This window comes from Geospiza fortis, unplaced genomic scaffold, assembly GCF_000277835.1.
Source record: "Geospiza fortis unplaced genomic scaffold, GeoFor_1.0 scaffold201, whole genome shotgun sequence".
In the NCBI taxonomy this organism is placed as follows: domain Eukaryota; kingdom Metazoa; phylum Chordata; class Aves; order Passeriformes; family Thraupidae; genus Geospiza; species Geospiza fortis.
In genome coordinates, this window is record NW_005054440.1 from 404,951 (window position 1) to 430,058 (window position 25,108).

The window sequence follows — 25,108 nt, forward strand, 5'->3', positions numbered from 1 at the left end:
TCTAGGTTTCACCCTCCTTGACTCTAATCCTCAGGGACACATAATTTAGAATCTTCTGCATGTTCACCAGCCTTTCCGAGTTCCATCAAGATGCCTTTTTGAATGGATACACTGATTCTGCATTTTTCTGCACTATTTCCTCCATTACTAGCACTTGAGGAAAAAAATAAATGAAGACAAGTTACAGATACATTGCTAACTCCCAAATTCTTTTACATGCCTGCTAAACTGATGGTTAATCTGAATCATTAATAGCCACTGATGATTCTCCTTTTGAACACATATATATTTGGTGTCCACAGTTCAACTGTGGAAATTATTGCCACAGAACTTGTAAGGTGTACTAAGAGTTTGTTTCTGCCTTATTTGTAGGTTGTTTTAGAGCACCACAGGTTCATTGAGGTACCCCTATTTTCTACACTTTCTACCCCTTAACATTCATGATTTATGTATCTTTCTGATCTTTGATAAATCACATGCTTTCCAAATTAAAGCAATCCAATCTTTTACTCTGGTCTAGCACTGACGATGCTTAATAGGAAAACACCCTTACGTTCCATACTGTCATTATTCTGATACTGTGGTATGTTTTTGAGAGAAAGAAACTAAAACTCTGACATTCAAGATGCAAATATACCATGAATGCACACCAAAGTATGATGTTTTCTATTTGGTGTCGGGACCCAGGACACACCTCTGGCTGTCCAGGACACCAGGACCCCTGCTAGGGGTCTCAGAGACCCTGTCACAGAGCCCAAGACACCTGTGGTTTTGATTATGACCCATGGAGCAAATTACCAACCTTATATGAAGATCAGCAAGCCACAACAGTTTAGGTAGAATAATAGTGAAATTATCACGGGCTGGAAAAGAAGATTTTGGGTTTTTTGGTATGGGGGTTCAGGAGGCAAGATGGAGGGAACTGGGTGTGTCCAGCCTTTCTCCTTCTTCTTGGCCTTCATCTTCTGCTGTGATGTTAGCACTTGGGGATTGGTTTAGAATATAGGTGCACTGTCTAACATGGGTGATAGGTATTGGAAGGTAAAGGTAAATATGATATACGTAATTTGTGGTATAAGAGACGGCGCAGCCTTGGGGACGGGCGGAGAGCATCGTGGCTGCCTTGCTGGTCAGACCTCTGTCTGCCAGGGAGAAAATTTTGTAGATAAGACTTAATAAACAACCTGAAGACCGAAAAACAAAGAGTCCAGTCTCATTCTTCAGAGCCTGGGGTCGCTCCCTGGACCACCCAACTCACCTCGGGGGCAGAGAACAAGCAGCCGACCCCGAGAATTTGGTGCTTGGCAAAAGCACCATTTTGCTGCATTTGGCAGCAAACTCAAGATAAATCTTATACATTTTTCCTCAAGAGTAGTAGCTAGTTAATTAGGTGCACATAAATATGCATATCTGTTTTTGGAGGTTGTCATCAACCTTCTGTGTATGCATTAATTTTTACTTATTGCAATTTCACCTACCATTTTATTATCCAAACCAGCTTTTTGTACTGCGACTTTTAAAAAAACTAAACAATAGACCTTACAGCATTCTAACATAATAAAATTTTTCTACAAGTCTTATTAACCACTTTTATAGCTGAATACCTAGAGCAGTCTTGTACTCTACTCATTTTGCAGACAAGAAGATTTAACCAATCAAGACACACACCACAGTTTTGTAGTCAGCTATCTCTTACCGGGAACTAAGTTTCATTAAATGATTTAGGGTACCAGCCTGCTTTCTATCAGATTGCCTCTTTGGAACATGTTTCTTTTTGAGAAAGTCCATAAGGTCCTGACTTTAAGTCAGCAAAATATTCTGTTCTGAGTTCATATAACAGTCTAGAAAATTTATAGTCCAGACTGTAAACAGAGACTGACATACAATCCTCTTGAATCAAACTATAAAGACAATTAGCATAATTCACCACATTGCAGCATATTCTCAAACAAGCAAGCAGTAATTTCCCTGAAGTTTCTATTTTGCATAAACTTAGATTCTTCTCCAGTCTACAGGTTTTTCAAAAGCTATGTTTATTTAAGTATTATTCCTAATGATGTGAGGACACACATTCAGCTGCAAATAGATTTTTAAAAAAGTTGAAAATCCTTTGATGTTTTACAGTTTCTGCAAAACATCTTTATGTGATTAGAGACTTTTAAAACAAAATATTCTGTAAGTACTTTTAAAAGTAATTCTCTCAGTTTTGCCAGCTGTTCTTATCTCTAAATTTCTTTTCCCTTGAACTTGTTTCATACTTCATTAAACAATTTTTAACCAAAATTTTACATGTTCAATACAATGTAATTTATTTTTAAGTACTCAATTTTGCATAAATCAAAGTTAAATTATTTATAAAGTTCACTACTGCAATTCACCACCATATATTAAACAAAGGAATTCAAAGATAGTTTGAGCTAGAACTGTATTTTTAATATATCAGAATCTGCATAAGTGAGCTAGAGAGGGAAGCAAACTTTCAGACAGACTAACAAAAGATTTCAAAATTTTTAAAAGCAGGATGTTATGAATCATCAACATATATGCTGCTCTAATCTCTAGCTTCCAGTGATAGACTTCAATATTAATGTATCCGGAGTCATTAAAATCTCTTCACATTCACGTGAACTAACATGCAAGTAAAAATCATTAACATATAAGCAATGAAGCTAAGAGTATGTTTAATATATTTAACATACAGTAAAATTTTTCAATGCACTCATTTCCTGGAGATGAGCTGAGATGTAATGGTGGCTCTAACCTTTCACCCATAATGAGATATTATCAGTTTCCAGTTAAGCAAAACCAGCTCAACTCAGACCTTCCATAATGCATGTTTTGAAGTTTTGCTGGCATCTACATGTAGGTTGTGAAGCAATTTGTTACATTTTATCTTTAGTCCAATATCAAGGACATCCAAAAAAACCTCAAGCATGAAAAGAGAAGGCCTCCCACTGATTTCACTTGGCGTTTGAACAAACCCAGTGCCTATTCATCATGACTGAAGTACTGTCCACAACTACAAGGCCATAAAAATTCTATGTAGCAAGGTAGTTTATTTGACTGTATGAAGACTGGTGAACACAGACGTACAGACCAAAAAGGGTTTGAGGTTTAGCCCATGAAGTAATTTTTTAAAATAACTTTTTTGTCTTTTCTAATTTACCAGATTCGGTATTCTGTATCGAAGAAGCCTTCATGTCTTAGTCTTACAGGACTTAAAGCTTGATTACAGTAACCTGGCCAGTAGTTCTACAGCCAAGTATCAACCACTAACTCATCGCTCCCTTACATACTTTCTGAAGAACACAGCACTATATATGGAGGATCTCACAAAGTTTAGATTTAACTTTCTGAAATCAAAGGCACCAGAACAGAGGTACCTACTCTGATTTTTCCAAATTTCAGAAACACTTAGCATTTTTATTTCCAGCTATTGATGACTACTACCTCCAACTTTTCTGCTATGGCAATGTGTGTTCTGCACACACAAAAAATAAGCAATTTTTCACAGGGAAATTATTTATTTTGATTAAGGAAAAATTTGTGGGCATAAATGTGAAACATTTTTAGAATCAAAAATTTAACACCCTTTCTTAGTTGCCAAGTAGTCTGATTCTTAGCAAAAAGAGTATCTTAAATTCCATTTAAAATCCAACATCAATGCTAGATTAATCTATGAACATGGTTTATCCTGTAGTTTTATGTTCACAGTTGCCTTCCCAGTTCTTGGAAGAATATACAGAGAGCCCAAAACATGTAACAGCATTTGAGTATCAAGCTTCACTTGCCTGGTGCCTATATAATATGCAATAAAATCAGAAAGAAAAGGTGAAATCAGAAGAAAAGGGCCAGTAATGCATATAGTCAAATTACCATGGTAGAACTCACTGCTTGAATGTCTTTACATATTATTACAACTAAACCAGCAACAGTCCGTAATTAAATCAGAAAATGCCTATACAAATCCAGCCCAGCTTTTATGTATATAAAAAAATGTAATACCGTCTTCAATTCCTTTGTTATGCCTTCTCCAGCATTCAGTGAACATATGGACTGTTTGGTTGGCTTATAAATACAACTTTTCATATTTACCTTACAAAATACAGTCACACTAAACACACTGAGTATATCTAGTAAGTGAATCTTATATTTTAATCTTGAAATTAGTTCAGACTTGCCTCTTTGATAGGCATTTCTCAATTTGATAATACCATTCATTACAAGCTGGCTTTTATTTCTGTGTCCCTCATAAAGGCCTTGGGGCAAGCAAGGTTGTTCCCATATCATACAAAGATTTAAGTCCAAAACACAGCTGTGCTTGTAATGCTCAGCTTTTGCAAGAATGCATGGTATCTGGTAAGCATCTTGACATGCTTGGAGAGAAGTCCCCATGGATTTGAGCAGCACTTACATATAAAGAGCATTTATATAAACAAAACCAGGTTTCTGATGCTGGAAGCCCAAAAAAAGACAAGCATATCACTTACTGAACACATTGTTCTAGGGTCAGATGACTAGCCCGTAACTAAGCAGAAATGCCATTAGAAGTTACTTTTCCACAGTGACATTTCATTTCATAATAATCCAGCTTTTTTCCTTTCATGATCTTATACCTTTTTCATCCTGCTTTTCAAATTCAGAAATATTTAATTACTTCACAGCTTTGACTCTTCACACACCTAAATGTTCCATCCTTTACACTAAATGAAGCAAAATACACCTGAAAAATTAGCCTACGATCAAAATATAAAATGCAACAAGATTCTATCATGTCTATAATGGGCAGCAGTAATCTACATTTCCAAGCTTCCACATGGTTTCTAACCTTGTTATGAACTTTCATTCTGAGTTGTTTTGTTTGTTGTTTGGTTTGGTTTTTTGTTTGGTGGGTTTTTTCCCCCAAAGAAGGAATCTGGGTACAATACAGATGTCCCTCTCCAGTAAGCTTCCACTGAAGACAAAACTTTGTTTTTGTTTTTCCCTTGCCTCCTATAGGCTTGTCTCTTCCTTAAAATTTCACAGGAACAGCAGAAATTTAACACCATATGACATGTATTCCAATTTTTATGTCCTGCTCCAAAATCAGAAAACACTCTTCCCAAAGATTATGGGTGATGTAATTAACTTCCTTCTAAACTCACTGTGAAAACTGACAAAATTAAGCTCATTAAAAAACTTAAAACCTTCCAAATTCTTAAAAAAACCCCAAAAACCAAACCAAACGAAAACAACTTCCCCACAAATCAGAAACAGATACCTAATACAGAAAAGGTCTGAAACATTAAAGCCTGCCAGAAAAACATATGCAGCAAGTTAATACAAACCATTTCATGCACAAGTTCTATTTATAAAACATTTCTTCAACCCTAGCTACCCAGTATAATATATGTTTTGTCATCATAGATACAAGTACTGCTTTCTATCAAATGATGAAAAGAAAAACAAGAGATGGCATCTTTCTCTACAGCATTATACAGACAACCAAGTTTTTTAACTCACAAATTGCCAAGTTAGGAAGAGAACACAATGTACCTTAGAAGAAATTATGTATTACTAAAATAATCAACCACAGAACACATCTCTGAAGCTTATCAACATTAATATTTAAGGAAGAATATTAAATGATGCATTTTAAAACCAGAATTCGAGATTAAAAAAATCAAAACAGAGCAAAACACAACATAACTCTTAATATGTATATCTACTCATTTTAGTATTTACTTTTCTTATTTGACAAAAGAACAAACAAATAATATTTTTCTCTACCACAAATTCCAATAAAATGGGAATTATTTCACCATGCTTTGAAGAAAGCATATTAATAAATGAAGTGTTTATAGGCTTCAACTGTATCATACGTCTGAAAAAAAATATTCATGCCAATTCTCAGTGCAGCAACATCATTCAAGAGAAGAAAAAGCACTTTTAGTTAAAACATCATCACATTATAATATGAGTTACTGATTTTTCTGAAAAATTATTTTAGGCTCACAACAATATGTCAAAATAAAACTAGTACATCATAAATCCTTTTGCCTCCCTCATTCTTTCTCAAAACCAGAGATGAACGCTATTTTTAAGCTGAAAACAGTAAAAAAATTGTTGGCTAACTGAACAAGGTATCAAGCTGAGATAAAATGACATTTACCATATAGATTAAATGAAATAAAATTTTAGCTTAGAATCAGAAGGCTGTAGTCTTAATCATCTGCACAGGAACAAATAGTTTTATCAAAAGTACATCCAAGATGCTATAAAGATAACATTTGTTAGTTCTGACTAAGCATTCCAGATTAGAATTACTTTCAAATATAATAAACATACTCATTCCGGAACAAATTTACCAAAATGCAGTATTCTTCAGATGGCTTTTTTAGCTCTTAGGAAAATATACTGTCTGTGTGTTACAACAAATTATGTATTTTAATTTATGTTCCGTGAGTTTAAGTCTTTTGCAACATCAGAAAAAAAGCTACTGACTTTTCACAGTTCACCAGATTACACAGAAAATTACTTTTCATTTTAGTTTCCTGAGATAATCTTCTAGAATTAACAATAGTATAAATACTGCACATCTCTTTGTATTTTATATATTACTCAATATTCCCAACCATAAGATTTTAAGTTTGACCTATTTAATTCAGCCACGCATTTGAAGGGTAAGACAGCAAGATAAACAGGTGGTGTTTAGCCACATATGTCAGACGTTCTCACTCATCAAAAACACTCTTCTTAGTGAAGAGCCCAGAAAAACAGGGTCAGCATCTAGTGGAAAAATATCACTTCATATACTGCATAACAGAACTAGTAAACAGGAACTAAAAAGCAGAACTTCCCAAATAATAAGTATCTCAGTTGCCTTTACCCTACCTTTATCTGCTGTCTTCTAAGCATCGCAAGCTCCCTCATATCTCGGAATGGTTGCAGTAAGTACTGGTAGAGCTCTGTGGTGGCTTCTGCAAGGTTACTGTAGGCTTCATCTTCCATTTGGTATAGTTCAAGGAGCTCTACCATACTTTCTGTATTCTTATGTTTTTCCAGAAGCTGCAGAAAAAGTACAAGTTTTAACAAAAATATTGGAACATTCCTGATAAAAGTGAAAGCAATTTAAAAAACTTTTTTTTTGCCTATCCTCTTGTATTATCTTCCCCTTCCCACAAAATCACCAGACAAATAAATAAAACAATCTTAGTCCCCAAAACACATGTTCAATTCAGCCAGTTAAATATGAGCACATCTCTGATAACCTTAACTGAGCAACATTCAGACTGATTTTTTGATTTCCAAAGATTTCTGGAAGGTAAAGAACGTGAGTACAAAGAAAACAGAAAAAGCAACTTAGCACAACAATTTATAATGTAGTGATCAGGTATGCTACTTCAGACACTTCCCACTTTTGGGTAACAGAGCAGGGAAAAACTGAGTGATAGACAAGGAGACAAAAAGAGAAGCTGCATTTTCAACTTTTTAAATTTTTGAGAATTTTTGGTGTTTGGGTTTTGCAGTTTTTTGTCAGTCTGTTCTTTGGATACACACAGCCCCCACTACATCAGTGTGCCCCCAGACAGAGAGTAACCCATATGAAACGAAACTTCCTAGAAAGTTCAATCACAAAACATTCATTTTATTTTTACAACGGGAATTACCTAAGCATTCTAATCTTTAAAAAATACTTAGATGTTAATAGAAAACAACTTTAATTCATATAAAAAATACAACATCAAAGTCTTTCTGTTCTATCTTTTAGTTCTTATGAAGCAGAAAATTCACTTGTACAAACTAGCTACGATGAATGATTTTTTTTATTGTATATGCTCATTTTGCATCTACATTTGGGCATTTGGACATTTGCCTGAGCAGACTTCACATAGTGCCGGAAATCCTTCACCATGTCTAATAAACAATATTTACTTGTTTAATAAAAACTAATCTCATACAGACATGTGGAGTACTTAATGTATTTATAAAGACAAGATTATCCAAAATTAATTTCCCTCTTATATAATTTTCTAAGTCAAAGTCTCTTGCCCTTTATAGTATCATCATCTCAAAAGCATATACTCACAGTCCAAGTTTATTTAAACTTAAAGATTAGCAACACTGTGGTGTAAATACATCCTATCTTCTATCTGTTCACTGAAGTTGGATGCTAAGCCATCCATGACATCTCTCTCTATAGTAACTGTGTTTCAGTTACCGGAATGGGTATGAAAAATGTCTTTCTTCATAATGGAAAGTTTGTTTTAGAAGATCTCTGTAGCTCCACCTTTGAAGCACTAAAGAAGGTTAGAGAGAGGGTGCAGAGCAGAATGCAGAAATGCTTGTAGCGCCTTTATTTATATGTTCACCATTAAAGTAACAGTCAGATTCCATGAGAAGACAGGAAAAGCTTTCACTTATTAAGGTTTAGCAGAGAAGAAAGGTCTGGGAGAGAGGATGTAAAACACATGTGAAAATCCTCACAAGGAGGAAACTTCAGCACAATGCAAGCTGCTTTGTTACCTAAAGAATTTCACACAGACCATTGTTCCTATCACAAAGTCATTGCCTATGCTCTTCTGCTCTTCCAGTAGCACACAGCGTTCTGTAGCATTTGAGTTCTCACTGAGAAAAAGTCTTGGGCTTGTAGTCTGTAAGACTAACATTTTATTAACTTTCAGTCTTACACACACATAACATAACCTGAAACTACAGAAACCCAGATACTCTTGGATTCATGCCTTAAGCCCCTATGAATCTCACACTATTCCAACTCACTATTTGTTTCAACCATCTAATCTAAGAATGCACCATCTTCCTCAGCTCCACTTCCATTTGACTAGCGCCTAAAAGTGGAGTTGCCATATACCAGCTTTCTCCTACTTTCCCCAAGCACAATCAGAAATCCCTCTGCAGTCCCAAAGCTATAATTAGACTTCCATCAAGCTACTAAATCTTTCTTCTCAAGCCACCCATTGCACAAAGGAGAAACTCTCTCAGTACATTACAGTTTCCTTTTAGTTGCTTAGGCTAGTAGTATCTTACTATTAAATAAATTTATACCTCTGTTTCACTGTGAAACACTACTACTCCACTAGGATACAAATTCTAGAGGGCAACAAAAAATGACAATTCAAGAAAATGTAATCATTTAAAGGGGAATCTTAGGTACGTTTATACCAGGGACAGAACAACACAATGGAGGGGCTTTTTCCTTTTCATTCACAGACCACTCTTAAGTCCTATTTAATAGTTCTGATATTTTGGTAGATAGGCACAACTTTGCCTAAGCTGGAGTGAAAGTGCCAAGAAATGGATGACCAATCCAATTTTATGACTATCAGAATAGTACAAAGATATTTTAAGGACACTAAAAACAAGTAGCTACTTATAACTAGTTGGCTGTTCTGAAAAAATCATGTCTATCACTGAAAACAGCAGGGATAAAATAATGAATTATCAATACATTCCTGTGCATACAAATGGTAAGTAAATGGCCGTAACTTCATGGTCTTGCCTGTGTTAGTCTGCTGCTGGGGTTACCCAAAACATAAATCAAATCCTAATTCTCAACTCCTTCAAAAATACCAAACCTTCAGTTAAAAAAACCAAACACAGAAGTAAGGGCAGGTTATTCATAACCAATTAATATAGAATTATACATATATTTACTCTTTAACTATTAACACAAGGTAAGCTTCCATTCTTCATCCCTAAGGCAAGGATGCAAGCAGAATCCTATTACTAATGAGGGCTTTCTGAATGAAAATGGTAACAAAATTTCATCTATTCAGCAGTTCCAAAACAAGATGTAAGAAAAATTACTTAGAAACTTTGCAAAGAGTATAATCTTATTTGGTTTAATGCAAAGATCAATGAGCTATTCAATAGGGGTATTCTTCAATTCTTCAAAACAGATAGGAAAGTTATCAGCCTGAGAGTACTTGTTACATACAGCCTCATTACACCCATCCATCTATTCACACCCTATTTTCATGAGAAACACGCACCTTGGACATAAAGCTTGAATAGTGTGTTCAGCTTTGGAACCCTCATTACAAGAAAAGCACTAAGGTGCCTTTCATGGAACTGGGGAATTATCCAGAGAATAAGTTTTACAAGATTAATCTAAATAAATCAAAATATCGAACTCCTTCTGGTTAAAAATAGCTGCTCGCCCTACCAGCTGCCAAGGAACCAGGAAGCAGAAAAACTATACTGCCCTATTGCAATGTGTGCTTCCCCAAGAGAAGAGAGAGGGAGGGAAAGACCTACAAAAACCTAAATGGGATTTCTAGATACAGCACTTCTCAAAAAGGTACAGTAGCTTACTTAAAACCCACTTGAAGAGGTGTATTTAAGCAAATATCCAATCTTCCCCAAGAAGAGTAGATCAGCTTCTAGGGAAAGTCATCTGAACTGTACGAACTAACTATAAAAGGCAACTCTAAGTTTATTAAAAAAAGAGAAAAAAGATGGTATAGCTATACAGCACTTGGAAACACCATTGCCAAACCTCTTCCCTAATCTTGCCTAATGCAAATGTAGAGCTTGTCTTACTGGTGACTGGTTTTTTTAACTGATTTTTTTTTTAGCTGTGTGGGGATCCATCTCTTCCAAGCAACAAGTGACAGGACAAGAGGAAACAACCTCAAATTGTGCCAGGTTTAGATTGGACAGTAGAAGAATTTTTTCACAGAAAGAACTGTCAAGCACTGAAGCAGGCTGTGCAGCGAAGTGGCTCAGTCATCAGTGTTGCGGTGCGTGCGCGGGCTTTGTTTGTGTGAATTTTACTCAGTTTTGTGTAAAGCTAGTTATTTTATTAAGGTTTAAAATGGCGTTTTCAGGCTCAGTTTTCAGGGCTCCCTCCCCCTTCTACCCTTGACAGATAACTGTCAATCATATATTGCCATGGCAATTCCCGCCTTTTTGTTTCAATTTTTATGTCTATCTAAGTGCCCCCTCCCTAATTATATTATAATGAAGTCTTCTCCTCCCCTGTTCCCCTGGCAACCCCCCTGCCCATCACTCTCTGCCCCTTCCCCATCCCTAGAAAGTTCTCCCAGGGACAGAGGGTGATTGGGTCAGGGTGGGGAGCCGCTCCCAAGTTGTATTATGATTTGTCAGCCGGGTTTGTCTTTCAGTGTAATGTTCCTTGTCATTGGTTGTGTGTGATTTTTTCCCCTCCCTCGGGGTTCCTATAACTGCCCCAGCCGAGGGGCGGGAAATTGGGCCGTTTTCTGCCCACCCTCTCCCGCTCGCACCTGTCCTCCCTTCCAATAAACCCTCCCCCGCTGCAGAAGACTGCCTGCCTCACGCCTCTCCGGCTGCTCACCTTTTCTCTCCCGCCCTGCTGTGGGAGCTGCCGGGCTGTCCTTTTACGAGCAGCCGCACATCAGTCCTGGGGGTATTTAAAAGATGCACACATGTAGTGCTTAGGGGCACAGTTTAGTGGTGGGCTTGGCAGTGCTACACCTGATGATTTTAAAGGTCTTCTCTGACTTAAATGATTCCATACAAGTGGTTTAAAGGAATACAGAACTATTCTCTCTCACATTTTGGAAGTGGAGTGCTTCAACAGTCTGGGGTGGTATGAACAGAAGACCAATAGCTTTGATTCTACTTCTATATGGAGGCTTTTAACCCTGATGAAGAGTCCAGGTGCTTCACTGCCACCAGTAATGGAAGGGGCACTGACACAGGAAACGGTGTAAAACTGGCTGCACAGAGCACCGCCCATTATAACGCAGTCTCATGGAGCTTTCCTGCTCCAGATCAAAGCAAGCTAAAGCCTTTGTTTTAGCTGGCTGCTATCCAGATACTATTCAGACAACTAGATACCTGGGATGCTGGGACTAGCACAGAATTAATGTCATAATGAAAACTACACCCTCCATAGACCCACAGATAGTTTGATTCTGTATGCTCTCATTTTCACACAGGCAGAACTAAATGAGTACCTAGCCAAGTGTCTAGACCAACCCAGAATATGAAAGCCAGGCAGTTTTCAAGGTGTTGGTATAAAACACACTAACAATTTTTGTGGCATGTTTTATGCCCCAGTGAAGACTAGTTCTCAGCACAGACATTCAGTGTTACTGCTCATTTACTTCAACAGTCTCAGTATGAATTTTTGACTTTCACAATTTTTTAATTACATTATTTAAAGAAGTGGGTGGAGGAGAGTAGAGTAACATCCTGTACAGACTGACTAGCTCTATACCCATTGAATGCTGCATTTATTTTAAGAATCATGTTTCACAGATGTTACATTGTTCACAACTAAATGAATCCATATATTTTAGGCAACTATTATGCAGATACACTCTAACCAGCAGGAAACACTTTTTTTTTAATTTAACACCACATATATTTGAACTATATAACAAAGATTTTTTTCTGTAATTTTTTTATTTTGTTCAAAAAGCTTTAAAAGTATTACAACAGACAGTGTAATTATGTGCAGGTTGACCTCAGCTGGGTGCATAATCCAAAGTTTAATTTAATCACAGAAGAGTCAAGTCTTACATTTCCTTTGCTAATACTCCCAAAATTTTCCCTGTTACTCCCATTTTTTTTGGTGTATTTTATAAAAACATTGCAATATGACACATAATCATTTTTAGACAAAATCAATCATAAAGATATTTTTTCAGTATCATCTGAAATTCCTTCATACTTCAGAAATAACTACAGAACACCCTATTTTTCTATGAATTTAGGCTGTCAGAAGCCTGACAGTATTACCTGTCATTTCCAAGAAGAGTTCTAAAGATTCAAATTGAAGCATATTCAGTTTCACAGGCAGAACCACAGACAGCTGGTGTCAGAGAGAAGTAAAGTACTGCAGATAAGAGTAGGTTTAGATACTCCATCCTTTTTCCAGAGAACAGCATTCCTAGGAGTAAAATACTCAAGCCTCCTGATGATGCACTGGCAATAGTCCGCAACGACGTTCAGACAATGAGTTATAAAGAAGTAAAGCTAGAGAATATGTAAAATCTGTATGCAAAATTCTAGCAACTGAACTTAGAAGGCAACTTTTTTTTTTTTTGCATAGCACATGCTTAGAACTGTTTCTCTTTAACCAAACAAAAGAAATTGTTGTTAAAAGCAAATATACTCCTACATGTCCTGACAATAAGCAGAAGTCTCAATTACATGAAATCTTCACCACAGGCAAACTGCTTTTCTCACTCTTAGAAACATGTGGTCCTGTACTTAAATGTCACCCATCACAGTTAAGAGATTAAGACTTGCCAGGGTATCCAGCTGTTTGCATGATTGCATTGCCATCAATAATCCTTACCTTTGTGGTAAAAACAGATCAGTTGCATTACTGTAGCAGTAACAGACCAAAGCCAGACTCTCCCACACAGATCTAAAGTACATTTTACTGCTAGGGCAGAAATCATCTAAGAGAACACAAAATCTAGATAGAGAGGGAGGATTTCATAAATAAATTAGTTAATACTGACTAGCATGGGAAGTGCTGGATCCAGCACTACATCTGTCTAACCTTCTAAGATTTAAAAAAGATAAAAACAAGTGAATTCCATAGTAACTTATTTGGAAACAACACAGCAACTGACTGCCTACTGAGTGCACAAAAATTGTCCATTTTTTTTCAAAGAGGCTTCTGAAGACAGGGAATTGAAGTGTATGCTAATGCACTGCCAAGGTTATTGTCTGGATTTGGGTAGTTTTTAAAATGGCTGTTTAAAGAAGAGCTGAGCTAATTCAACTAATTAAAGTAAAAGCACAGATAAAACACATATAGCAAACAAGTTCGAAGTCCACATGTATTCAAAAAATGGAACAGCAAACAAGAAAACCCAACAAAGATATTGGAAAGCAAAACACGGGGTGTTTAAAACACAAGAAATTAAGAATACTTTCTTAAGATGTGTCATCTAGGCCTGTTAAGAGCTACTAATACAAAATGAACCACATCATTCCCCTTTAAACACTACTTAAAAACAGTCCTTTACATGTACACAGTAGGCCTAGGACCTCAGTATGTGTGTAGAGGGGTTCCAGGTGGGTGGAAAAGGTTTTGTACTGGGGGACTAAAGACGTGGCATCTGTGAGAAGATGCCACAAACATCCCCCATGTCCAACAGAGCTAAACCCAGTGAGCTCCAAGATGGACCCACCAATGGCCAAGGCCAAATCGAGTGCTGGCACAACTGCAGCCTAAGAGAGGAGCAAGAACAAGTGAGAGGAACAACTTTGCACTTACTAAGGTCAGTGAAGAAGAATCTGGGGGAGGTTCTCCACGCACCTGTGAAGAGATATCCCTGCAGCCTGTGGAAGACCCCCCACACTGGAGCAGATGGATGACCCCTGAAGTAATTTCAAAGAGAGCCCATGCTAGCACAGGCTCCTGGCAACATCTGGCCACATGGACAAGGGAGCCCACGCTGGAGAAGTTTTCTGACAGGACCCCTTTGATCTCATGGAGGACAGAACTGGAGCACTTGGTTCCCCAAGGACTTCACCCAATGAAATGCACTTACACTGCCAGAAATTCATGGTGGTCTGTCTATTGTGGGTGGGTCCGTATGTTAGAGCAGGGAAAAAACATGAAGAGGAAGGAGTGGTAAAGAAAACACATGATGAACTGACCACAACCCTCCTTCCCTACCCTCCTATGATATCCAAGGAGAGGAGGTAGAGAAATCAGTAGGGAAGTTGAGCCCAAGGTGCAGGGAGGGGTGGTGTGAAGATGCTTTATGATTTGGTTTTATTTTTCACTATCAAACTTTGATCTATCGGCAGTAGATTCAATTAATTTCCCCAAGCTGACTCTGTTTTGCTTGTGACAGTAATTGGTGAGTGATTTCTTCTTATCCTTATCTCAACCCATGAGCCACATCATATTCTCGCCCTACCCAGCTGAGGAGGGGGAGTCATAGAGTGGCTCTGGTGGCCACCTGATGCACAATATCTACCCACTGCAAGAGCACACCCCAGGAGTTTATGACCAGCACAGATTGCTTGGCCACTTTTCACTCCTATCAGTGACTCTCACTTATACAGAGGTTGCAGCTCCTGGACAGTAACAATTACCTTTGTCTAGTTCTTTTACACTGCCTACCAAAATGCACCTCATTTCAACATACTACCTGTAATACAACTCCACAGATAAAGAAAAGAACTGAACTGAGTAAGAAAAACTGAAGCAATATTTTAATGCAGCCAAGTGAGCCAAAACATTACTTCCATGTACGCATCATTACTGAACAATGCAACTTCTCTCCTCCCACATGGAATTCGAAATAGAAATCTCAGCAGAACTGTATGTACATATATAACTTGTTGGAAAATCACAAGGCTCAGGCACAAAGCTCTCAGCTCTGACAACAATGTATGGCAAACTGGATCTCTTCTGAAAGCTCAAAAGGGAAATGTCAACAACTAAAAACTATGTATCTCTTTCTCTTTAAGCAAGACAAACATGTAACACCACATGGGGTGCTTTTTTAAGCTGGTCTAGTCTGGTCACCTTACCTTACCGTGTGATGTGGCTGTACAACTCCTTAGTCAGACTGCCATGTCAAATGAGTGTCTATAACTATGAGGTATTAGTTTGAATTCAGTATATTACTCAGATAGCCATAGATGAGCTACAGAAATCATAGCAAAGAAGGGCTAACTGCACGGGAGCAGTCATGGTACAGGAGTGGTAGGTTTTCCTTTTCCTGTTAGTACACCGAAATAGGCATTTACATTGTAACATAATTTCATGAATGAAATAGATCTGTATTTCAGAGTTATTATGGTATTTTGGGACTCCTTTCCTTTGAAAAGGGGCAAAATAATTAAAAGATTAAGTCACTAATGAATCACTGGTTGGATGGAACATGGTAACTCTGAACAAAAAGACTTCTAGGCAACACCTCACCCTGAAGGCTTGGCAAAGAACTTACTTTACACATATCCTAATGAGTTCTAAGTAATTTTTTTATGCAGGTCAGAAGACTGAGAACATACATTACATAAGTGTTCAGGCTGTGCCATAAAATACTTTAACTTCTGGTCCACAGATTGTCTTCTTCTATCCTTCTGAACTATGCTGTTAGTCAGGACAATATACTCAAGAGCATTGAAAGCGACAATTATCTAAACAAACTAATATTTGCATAGAACAAATACACAGTTAGCAGGTATTATAGTGCTAGTCCTAAAACCTTTCACATAATATTTGCCATGTCAGGACACAGGCCTAGTCAAATACTCACCTGCAGTAAAGAGCAAATGTTCTTTCATGAAAACAAAGAAGAACATTTGATGGGAAGAAAAAAAAGAGGTTCAATCAATTTCACTGTGAAGTCAGCTCATGGGAATTAGATCAGCAGCACTGAATTAGTACTCTTAGCAGTTTTACAAGGCATTTGGCATGGTAGTGAATAATTCTCAAATGTCTGACAAGTCTGTTAGACTTTTAAAAATCTAATTCAAAGCACGAAAAGATTTACAATACCAGATTCTAAGTACTTGCGAGGGTGAATTTACTTTTTAAAGCTGACCCAATAGCTTGTTTCCATTGAGAGAAGATTCCTCTTCCCATCCCCTCTTGCCTCTCTTCTTCCCAGTCTACTCCAGTTCCATGCTCCTTCTGCTCTCAGGTGCCTGCTTCTCCACTTCACTGGCTTTAGTACTTCTCAGATCCTTCAACAAACTAACTCAGTGTCTGGCAAAAAAACTACTTTGTGGTCTCTCTATGAGTCATTTACTGAGGTTTATTGAGTTGAATCAGCACACTGAAAGGACAGAGAAGCAGAACAGGAAGGAACAAAAAGCTGACGTGGGGGAGGACAGAAAGCGATAGCATCCCACCCTGTCAACGCTAGCAAGCTGATGATCCAGTTCTTCAGCTCCCTTCAACAACACAGATGATGAAGCACCTTTAAGCCCGGGTGACAGATGAGAGGTAACTCAAATAGCCCTCTGTGAATTCTTTCAATGCTGGTAGAGTTCAGCCTCTATGGCACCTTATAGTACAGTGCAATCATGGAAAGGCAGGCCTAAGGAAACAGCATTTCACATCCCTAAATGCAATTTTTGAAGCTTCCAAGCTGAAATAATAGGGATTTTATTTAAAAATTGAATACATCCAAAAAAAAAAGCCCAGTAGAAAGAACGTGTTTACAGTCCACTATTAAGAACAAAAGGCTAAATAAGATATGGAGAAAACCCTTAGATCCCATATCATGCATATTTTTCCTCCTACCTTAACAGCAAATACAGTAAATTACAAGCTACTAAATCACTTTCATACCAGAACAGTATTTCAGGCAAAAGCAATTTCTATTAGCACCAGGGGAACACAGACTTGTATTCTGTGGTGCTAATTGTTTGAGTTGGTTTTATTCCTGCTCTTAGGGAGAAATTAATTGGAAAGGATACTCAGTTTAAATGTTTAAGGGAAATAAAATCCATGTGTGATAAAGCAGCATGATAAAACACATTTGAAACTATACATACCATTTGCCTACTCATTCAACTCCACCAGAAGACCTCCAATATTGCAAGTAGTTTGGGATTTTTTACCCTTCTCCCATATATGAATTTTTTTCTGAATTATACTACTCTGAAGTGACAAAATGCTACAATTTAAAATTTTGACACATGATAATGAACAAGTAACACATTACTGAAGGCTAAATAATTTGGGACCTGAAGTCACAGGGCTATTTACGCTGTAGAAAAATTACAAACTTAAAAGCTTTTAGAACTAATCTACAGATTTTCCCCCTCAAAAGTTTCACAACTTAATTAATACATTCAGATCTTTTTCATTTCTTCTTTTTCTTCTTCATTTTTTAATATTTCCTTTCAACAGATATAAAACACAATGTTTTTTAAAGTTCAGGTTTCCTTTAAAAGAAAAGCAAGCCCTAATCAAAACTAGTTCTATTTTAAGCATAGGATCAAACTAGAAAACACACTAAGGTTCCTTCTAACATAATAATCTATGATTCTAAGTTATTGAAAATCTTTTACAACACCCTTTCCCTAAAGTAGCTCAAACAAGACATGATATAGTACTGTTATGTGAAAAGTTGTGCTACTATTGATTTCAGATGACCCACATAAATCGTCTGCAAGTTACCACAAACAAATGCTAATTGATTATTTAAATTACATTTTTCAGAGAAAAAAAACCCAAATCCATCCAGTTCCCTCACACTAATATCACAGCATTTTTCCAAAAGAAGGTCAGAACCAATTGACACACATACATTTTGGAAAGTATTGTAACAGTATATAAACACATAAAACAACACAAGTATTTAATTAAGAAATCAGAAGTACTCGAGGTCCTTTAAAAAAATTTCAGTGTTTGCTGAATGACTGGAAATGTTTTCTAAGACCTTTCCAGAAGCAAATCCTTAACAAAAAAAGTTCATCAAGTGTTCAAATTTCTCTGAATGGGTATTGTTTGTCATTAGTAATCAAAAAACCTCACAGACATACATCTGATATTCCTACAAAAATACCACATCTGGAAAAGAATAGATAGAAAAGAAACCCAGACACAGGGTCTTACCACTGAAAGGTTTTAAATTGAAAGCAGTATCTGCCCAAGGTTTTGTAACTGGTGAGTGGAGTCGCGAGGCTGTATCACCCATGTTCTATTTACATCTACAATGAATGGCTGCGGATGATCATGTCCAAAGCCTGGCTTGCCAGGGAAGCTGTCTTCTCATATATACATATATATATTGACTAACTCACTGATGCTCTGTACCCTTAGAACATAATTTTCCATCTCCTCCTGTCCTACTTCCTTCTCTCTCTACCCTATTTCTAATGACTAGGTTTGCATTGCTTGCAAAAATAGTTTGGCAGACATATCTTTAGCTGGACTGAGCACCAAATTCTGTAGAAGTCCTCTCCAGTAACAGCAATATCCTGGTGCATTGCAATGCTATGTTTCTAATAATATTAAAAAATAAATGTAAAAGCACAGTCTCAAACCCAAAGATGCAGTAACTTCCAAAAATCTCTGCTTCTCAAAGACTTCTTTAGGTTTGTGGTAGCAATATTTACACATGTAAAGCACAACCGTCTCTGACTATTTGTAAACAGTGTCTTGTCATGTTACAGAAACATAAAAAGATTAGACTATGACAGTTTTCAACACCTGCCTGGGTAAAAATACTACGCCAGCCAGAAAAGGAGAGAAAAAAAAATGTTACTGGCTTAAGAAAGCAGTTTTAAACAGCATTTACTTAAAGGGTGGGCATTCAATTGAAGATGAAGAAAATAATGCTAGGAAAAAATGAGAAAAAATACACAAGACAAAGGTAAGCACGAAGAAAGTACAACCCAATATCATCTCTAAGGTCTAAGAAATTAAGGAAGTTGTGAATCCTGAGTAGCACAATGGAGTACAGAACATATATTACATAGGTTGTTTGCACCTCTTCAAAATATTCTGTCATAGGAAAATGCTACAAATAAGTACCAACAATTTTAAACAAAAAACAGAGGAAAATTTATATCTATGGAAACCAGGGGAATATCAAATTAAATGGTCTCAGCATCAGAGTACTCCCCCAAGTAACAGACATAAATGGTTCCCCAATCCCACTTTAGGCAGTTAAAAAGACCATATACTGCATTTCTTTTTTTTTTTTTTTTCTTTTTTTCTCTTCCAGGTATTTGGATAAGGAAATTAATTACTAGACTTGCAAACTGCTGTCTTCAGGTCTAAAAATTAAGACCAGGGTTACTAATACCGCTATATTGTACAGAATGCACCTCAACTTTTCATCTAAGATTTAAATTCTGTCAAGAATGATCTAATTTTTTTAAGTCAATGCCTTTTTCTTTGTGTACATATAACTTTCCCATGTTTTGAATAAATGTACATTGTTTTAACCATTCTGACTTTCAGGTACAGCTGCAGTAGTCATTGTCAACTTGCTCTAGCAAGCGCCCAATACCAGCTAGAGTATTAATATCATGTAGGTGTCTCCAAAGAGCTTGGAGGCTACCTGCCAGTTCCACAGAGCTTACCCTACAGCTGCTGACATATTTTGGTCAGTACTAATTTACAGTACTAGTTCAGCACTTAAACAGCTTATTTACAATGGATTTATAATCCAAACAGTGTTAGTGGAAACAAGCGTTAACTGTACAAATAACAAACACAGAGAAAAGCATTCCAACAAAACTAGCTTGGACTTCCCAAATGTCCAGCATTAGCCTTAACTCTGCTTTCCTCATATCTATAGGAAAAAAAATCCCCAGTATCTTACTTTAATCTTCTGTGCTCCCAATGTTAAATTCAAACAAGTGTTCTGTTCCCTCCTGAAACACCTTATGTATCTTCTAAACCTAACTACTGCAGTTCATATACAATATTAAGTTATTCTTTCTTCTTGCATAAAAAGATGTTACATTGGTTTTGATGGAAACACTACTGTTGCTAACATTTTTTCCATGTTACTGGAACATGGAATACTTTTTTGTCATGCTTTATATTTACTTTTGCATTACTTTTGATTCTGATGTTGAAACTCTCTTTAAATCTTATTGCGTCTAGATGCAGATCACTGAACAGCAATCAGTCATCTCACTTTTGGAAAACTTCCACTTTTGTTACAGTGCCCCACTACCTACCACATAAACATTTATTTTAGAACTGAAGGCATACAGCCAAAAACAATGTAACAAAATTCTTCTAGTTACTGAGACAACCAATATTATTGATTACTAAAATATTAGAACAGCTTCAACAGAACAAAAAGTTATTGGATAATATATACCTTTCTTGATATAAACAGAAATGAGTGACAATATGGAAGAAATATGTGTTGAAAAGTAACAAATGAAAAATTCCATTATATATAACTGAACCGATTCCTTGCCACTTCCTCTAATTTCACAAGCATACTTCATTCACTCAGAACAAAAAAACCTGCTTACTAAACATGCAAAAGTAATTTAAAAAATAATATGATTATGAAGGAAATAAAGTGACCATATAGCTTTCCATCAAAAAATGATACATTTTCTTCTCATACAAGTTGTTACTGTAACAAAATAGATTAATTTTTCCTTAGCCTTTCTAGTTCTTTGAATCAAAAGAAAATTAAACCAAGCAAAATTATTCTCATGCTTAGCAAATACATCACTATACAGGAGATGGAGATTATAAATAGCAGCGGTCGTCACTTTCATGGCAGTCTAAAATCAGCCACTGAAGAGAAGATGCTTTCAGAATTACTTCAGAATTTAATCAGGCACTTACAAGTGTTTGAACTTTCACATTAAAAAAAAATTAAAAGAAGACACACAGTGTGGGGATACAAAAGAGTCTTTGTCTACCTGCAAACACTGGAATTCATTGATTTTATAAAGCAAAAAGAAAACCAAAGCAAGCTTCTGACTAGTTTTATACCGGGCACTCAAGATCCTGTAGACTATCATCCAACAGATTTCACCCAACCAGGGCCCTAGACCAAATTTTGGTCTACTAAGAGCTGTATGGAACAGAACATTCCCAGAAGCTGATATTTCAAAGATGGTGAAGTAGACATGTAACATACAGATAGATTTCCCAAATAGTCAACTTGTTATGCAAGAGCACACAATGAAATGTGTTTGGGGCATGACTAAGCCACCCATCCCTCCTGATCACAGTTTACACTAACACCATTTTTTTATTCAGGAAAACATGACTACCTTCAGCCTTTTGAAAACACAGAATGGACAAAGAGATACAGCACCATTACTGATATTACTAAACTCACAGAAATTTACAAACATCTACACTTAACCTAGAAAAACTCTTCTCTATGTAGGAAGAACAAAAACAGGCAACTGGCAGGACCAAGAGTACAGCAACAAACTTTTTCTGCCTTCTTGACACAAAGTATAATATTTTGGAAATACTGTCCAGGAAGCTGGAATCCCAAAAAAGGATTCAATGGTATACTCTCTGTTGGAATAATATCTTTTTATCTTTTAACTGAGTACTTGAAGGTTTTTTCAACAGGTATAAACTTAATGAACAAGTTTTTACTTTAAATAAATTCCTCAACTATTTCAAAATAAATAGTTTTACTTGAAAAAAAATAAAAGAAGTGTTATTTCAAAACTGCAAATCAGGCAGAAGAAATTAATCCCAGGTCACACAATTCCTCTACAACTATTGTACTTACTCATCTTGGATCTGTTTCTACTTGCAACATTCTTATGGTTTATTAAAGGCCTAAAATTTAGACTGAGATAAAAATTACTATTACAAAAAGCAACGATTACTAACTGCTGTGAAAATAAACTGACTTGTGTGTTATTTATGGAGAGCAATGACTGTCCAAGCAGAGGATGCTACAACAATAAACATGAGGTTTGGTTGCCCACTTAAGAATACAAATCAAGAAAAACTGCAAGCATTTCTCAAGTACTAGTCTAACTGCACAAAGGAATTTGTCCTAGAAAATATAAGAGATATATTAAATAACTATAAACTACAGAGGCACGTTTTAAGATGCTAAGTCAAGGTCTTGGGAGTTGCACAATTTTACATTAATGAAGACCTTTCACATTTCCTCCTAGATACCATTCTGGTTACCAATGCTTCTCAATCACTTCCTCTTTTCCCAAAAAATTCTTGTAAGAATTTGAAAAATTGTTTAAAATTCCTTGGATCCAACACTCCTGCTATCAGCTGACACAATTCCAGCACAGATGGAAGAGTAAAATGCAAGATAACCTACTGAATGCGTGTTTTTTCTTTAAAGTACAAAAATCTTTACTTCAGAAATACCAAGCAGTGCCCACCATCCACTGCTTCATTTGCTTAGAATTGCAATGACAAAGAGCATCAGTATTTGCTTAAAGAAAGATATGTCCTGTAGACCAAGTAAACTCCACTGGTTTCTTTTCTTAAACATGAACTACCCTTAATTAAAGAAGGATCGACTTACACAACTGACAGAAGTACAGCTGCATTGACTTTAGGTACACTACCAGACTGGTTATCATGGGAAAGGAGGATTGTACAGTAGTCAAACACATACAAAGGCTCTGCCTTTTTACCTGCACCAAGTTCAGAACATTAATGCATAACAAAATTATGTAGCTTAGAGAACCAATTTATTTTTGCCACTAGTACTGGCAAAATAGAAATTGAGATTCCCCAAGAAACAAGTAGCTCTTGCTCAGTAATTCTTAACTAGTATTTCCTCAAAAACACCACATCCCTCGAGTTAGGTATCCAGCTTCCAAATTCCACGTGTTTAACATGAACTTCTCTTATCCTGCACAGCTCCTTATAAAAACTGCTGAATTGAAGACTAAATCTAATTTAAGCATACACTCCCAAGCATTCATGCAGTTTAAAAAAACAGTGAAAGACGATGTTTTCATAGTCTGTGGACTAAAACCACTGCTAAATTTTATCAAACTGATTTTTCTATGCTGAATTTTATCAAAAAATTACCATCTGTACACCATATAGCAAGATTCACTCCTTTAAATAGACATGAAAAAAATCAAAATTATATACCCTAACAACAGTTTGGAACTAAACTACCTGGCAATGCTATACTTGGATGTTCTTACCATGATTACATCATGGATACTACAATTTTCTCATACTCTGTAACTCCAGTCACAAAGGAAAAGCTTGGCATGAATTCTATGGACTCAAAACTATGCCATCAGAGAGCAAGAGGATATACTCACACTCCATCAAGGAAAAAATAATCACCACTACACATTTTGCAAAAGAATACTGGCAGGATATACGTAGGTGGCTGAAGCAGCCAAACTAGACCTATATCCACAACAGAATTAAGAAGATGTTGGTAAAAATAAAACACAGTGTAACCTGACTCATACTCATAGTCACACCTTGATAGATCCGGGTATGTTCTGGACCAAGGCCACAGAACGCACAAAAACGAGTGTAAAATTCTCATTTTATACCTGTGAAATCTGGGTCCTCATACAACACAGTCCATGAAGACTGATAAAGTAAAAATTCTCATACACTGATGCTAGAAGTTAGTTAGATGGGCATCCTCAACTACTCTGCCTAGAACAGTATATGGTTTAAGAAAGACACCCAAGTCTTGACAGACAATATCAACACCAACACAGCAAATACCCACTAGGACCAAACAGCTTGCTTTTTTCTTTAAATTCCAACTCTAGGAACTTCTCAGCTGAACAGAAGTTGTACTTACTCCTTACTCCACTGGAGAACATAATCTTGCTATATAAATACCAGATTCAGCACCACTGTATGAACCTGGAATTTTCTGGTCTTAAATGCCTAAAATGTACTATCAAAATAAACACCACATGTTGCTGCTCTCATTTAACAGAAAAAAATTCAGTCCCAAACACATCCTGGTGCAAGGCAACGCAAGAACAAAGATATGGGAGCAAGACCTTGCCAAATCCATCGGATATTTATTTACGAACATCTACATTTGATTGCACAGAAAAAAGTACTGAGCCACACACACTCCGATGAGCAGGGAAATCTGCACCTCCTTAAAACCTGACCCTAGGGACGTTGGAAAGGTTAAGCCCCATTTTTCTCACTAAGGAATAGGACAACAAGAACAAAAACTACTAAAAAAGATGGCACAGATAAACTAAATGCGACACTAAAGTGGGAGCATCTGGACCACGCAGTAGCCTCACCTCCTGAATGCGCCTACGGGCCCTCTGGAGCACCTCCTCGTACCCCTTCTGTCGCAGCTCACTCAGACTCTCGTAATACTCTTCGGGGTCGTCGGTCTCGGTGAAGAGAACCTGCGAAAGGATCTTCCAGCCACAGGTATCCAAGCTGTGAACCAAGTAAACTTGCAGCTTGTAGCAGAGAGCGTCCATCTCCTGCTCGGATAGTTCCGGTGCTCCGAAAAGCACCGTCCACATGCCCGAGGGCTCCTCGGGGAAGGCAGGCAGGTAGGGCTCCAGCTCCGAGTTCACCGAGCACAGCTGCTGGTGCACGGCCCGCAAGTCTTGGAAGGAGAACAGGCCGGCCCAGCTGCACTCCTCCCCCGCCGGCTCCGCGTCGGGAGCGCTCAACTCGCTCGCCCGAGGCGGCGAGGGCGGCAGCGACAGCGCGGCGGGCACGGCCCCCCTTCCC

General features: G+C 37.1%; 1 protein-coding gene across 1 annotated transcript in view; it reads right to left on the reverse strand.

Moving 5' to 3' along the window:
- The window catches only part of JMY (junction mediating and regulatory protein, p53 cofactor), a 66,539-nt gene that overhangs the window by 39,384 nt on the left and 2,047 nt on the right, over positions 1 to 25,108 (reverse strand). Inside the window, exons 2-3 of the mRNA XM_005427274.3 lie at positions 24,661 to 25,102; positions 6,874 to 7,047 (exon numbers count right to left, since the gene is read on the reverse strand). Coding sequence (XP_005427331.2) covers positions 6,874 to 7,047; positions 24,661 to 25,102 — 616 coding nt within the window. The remainder of the gene's footprint in view (positions 1 to 6,873; positions 7,048 to 24,660; positions 25,103 to 25,108) is intronic.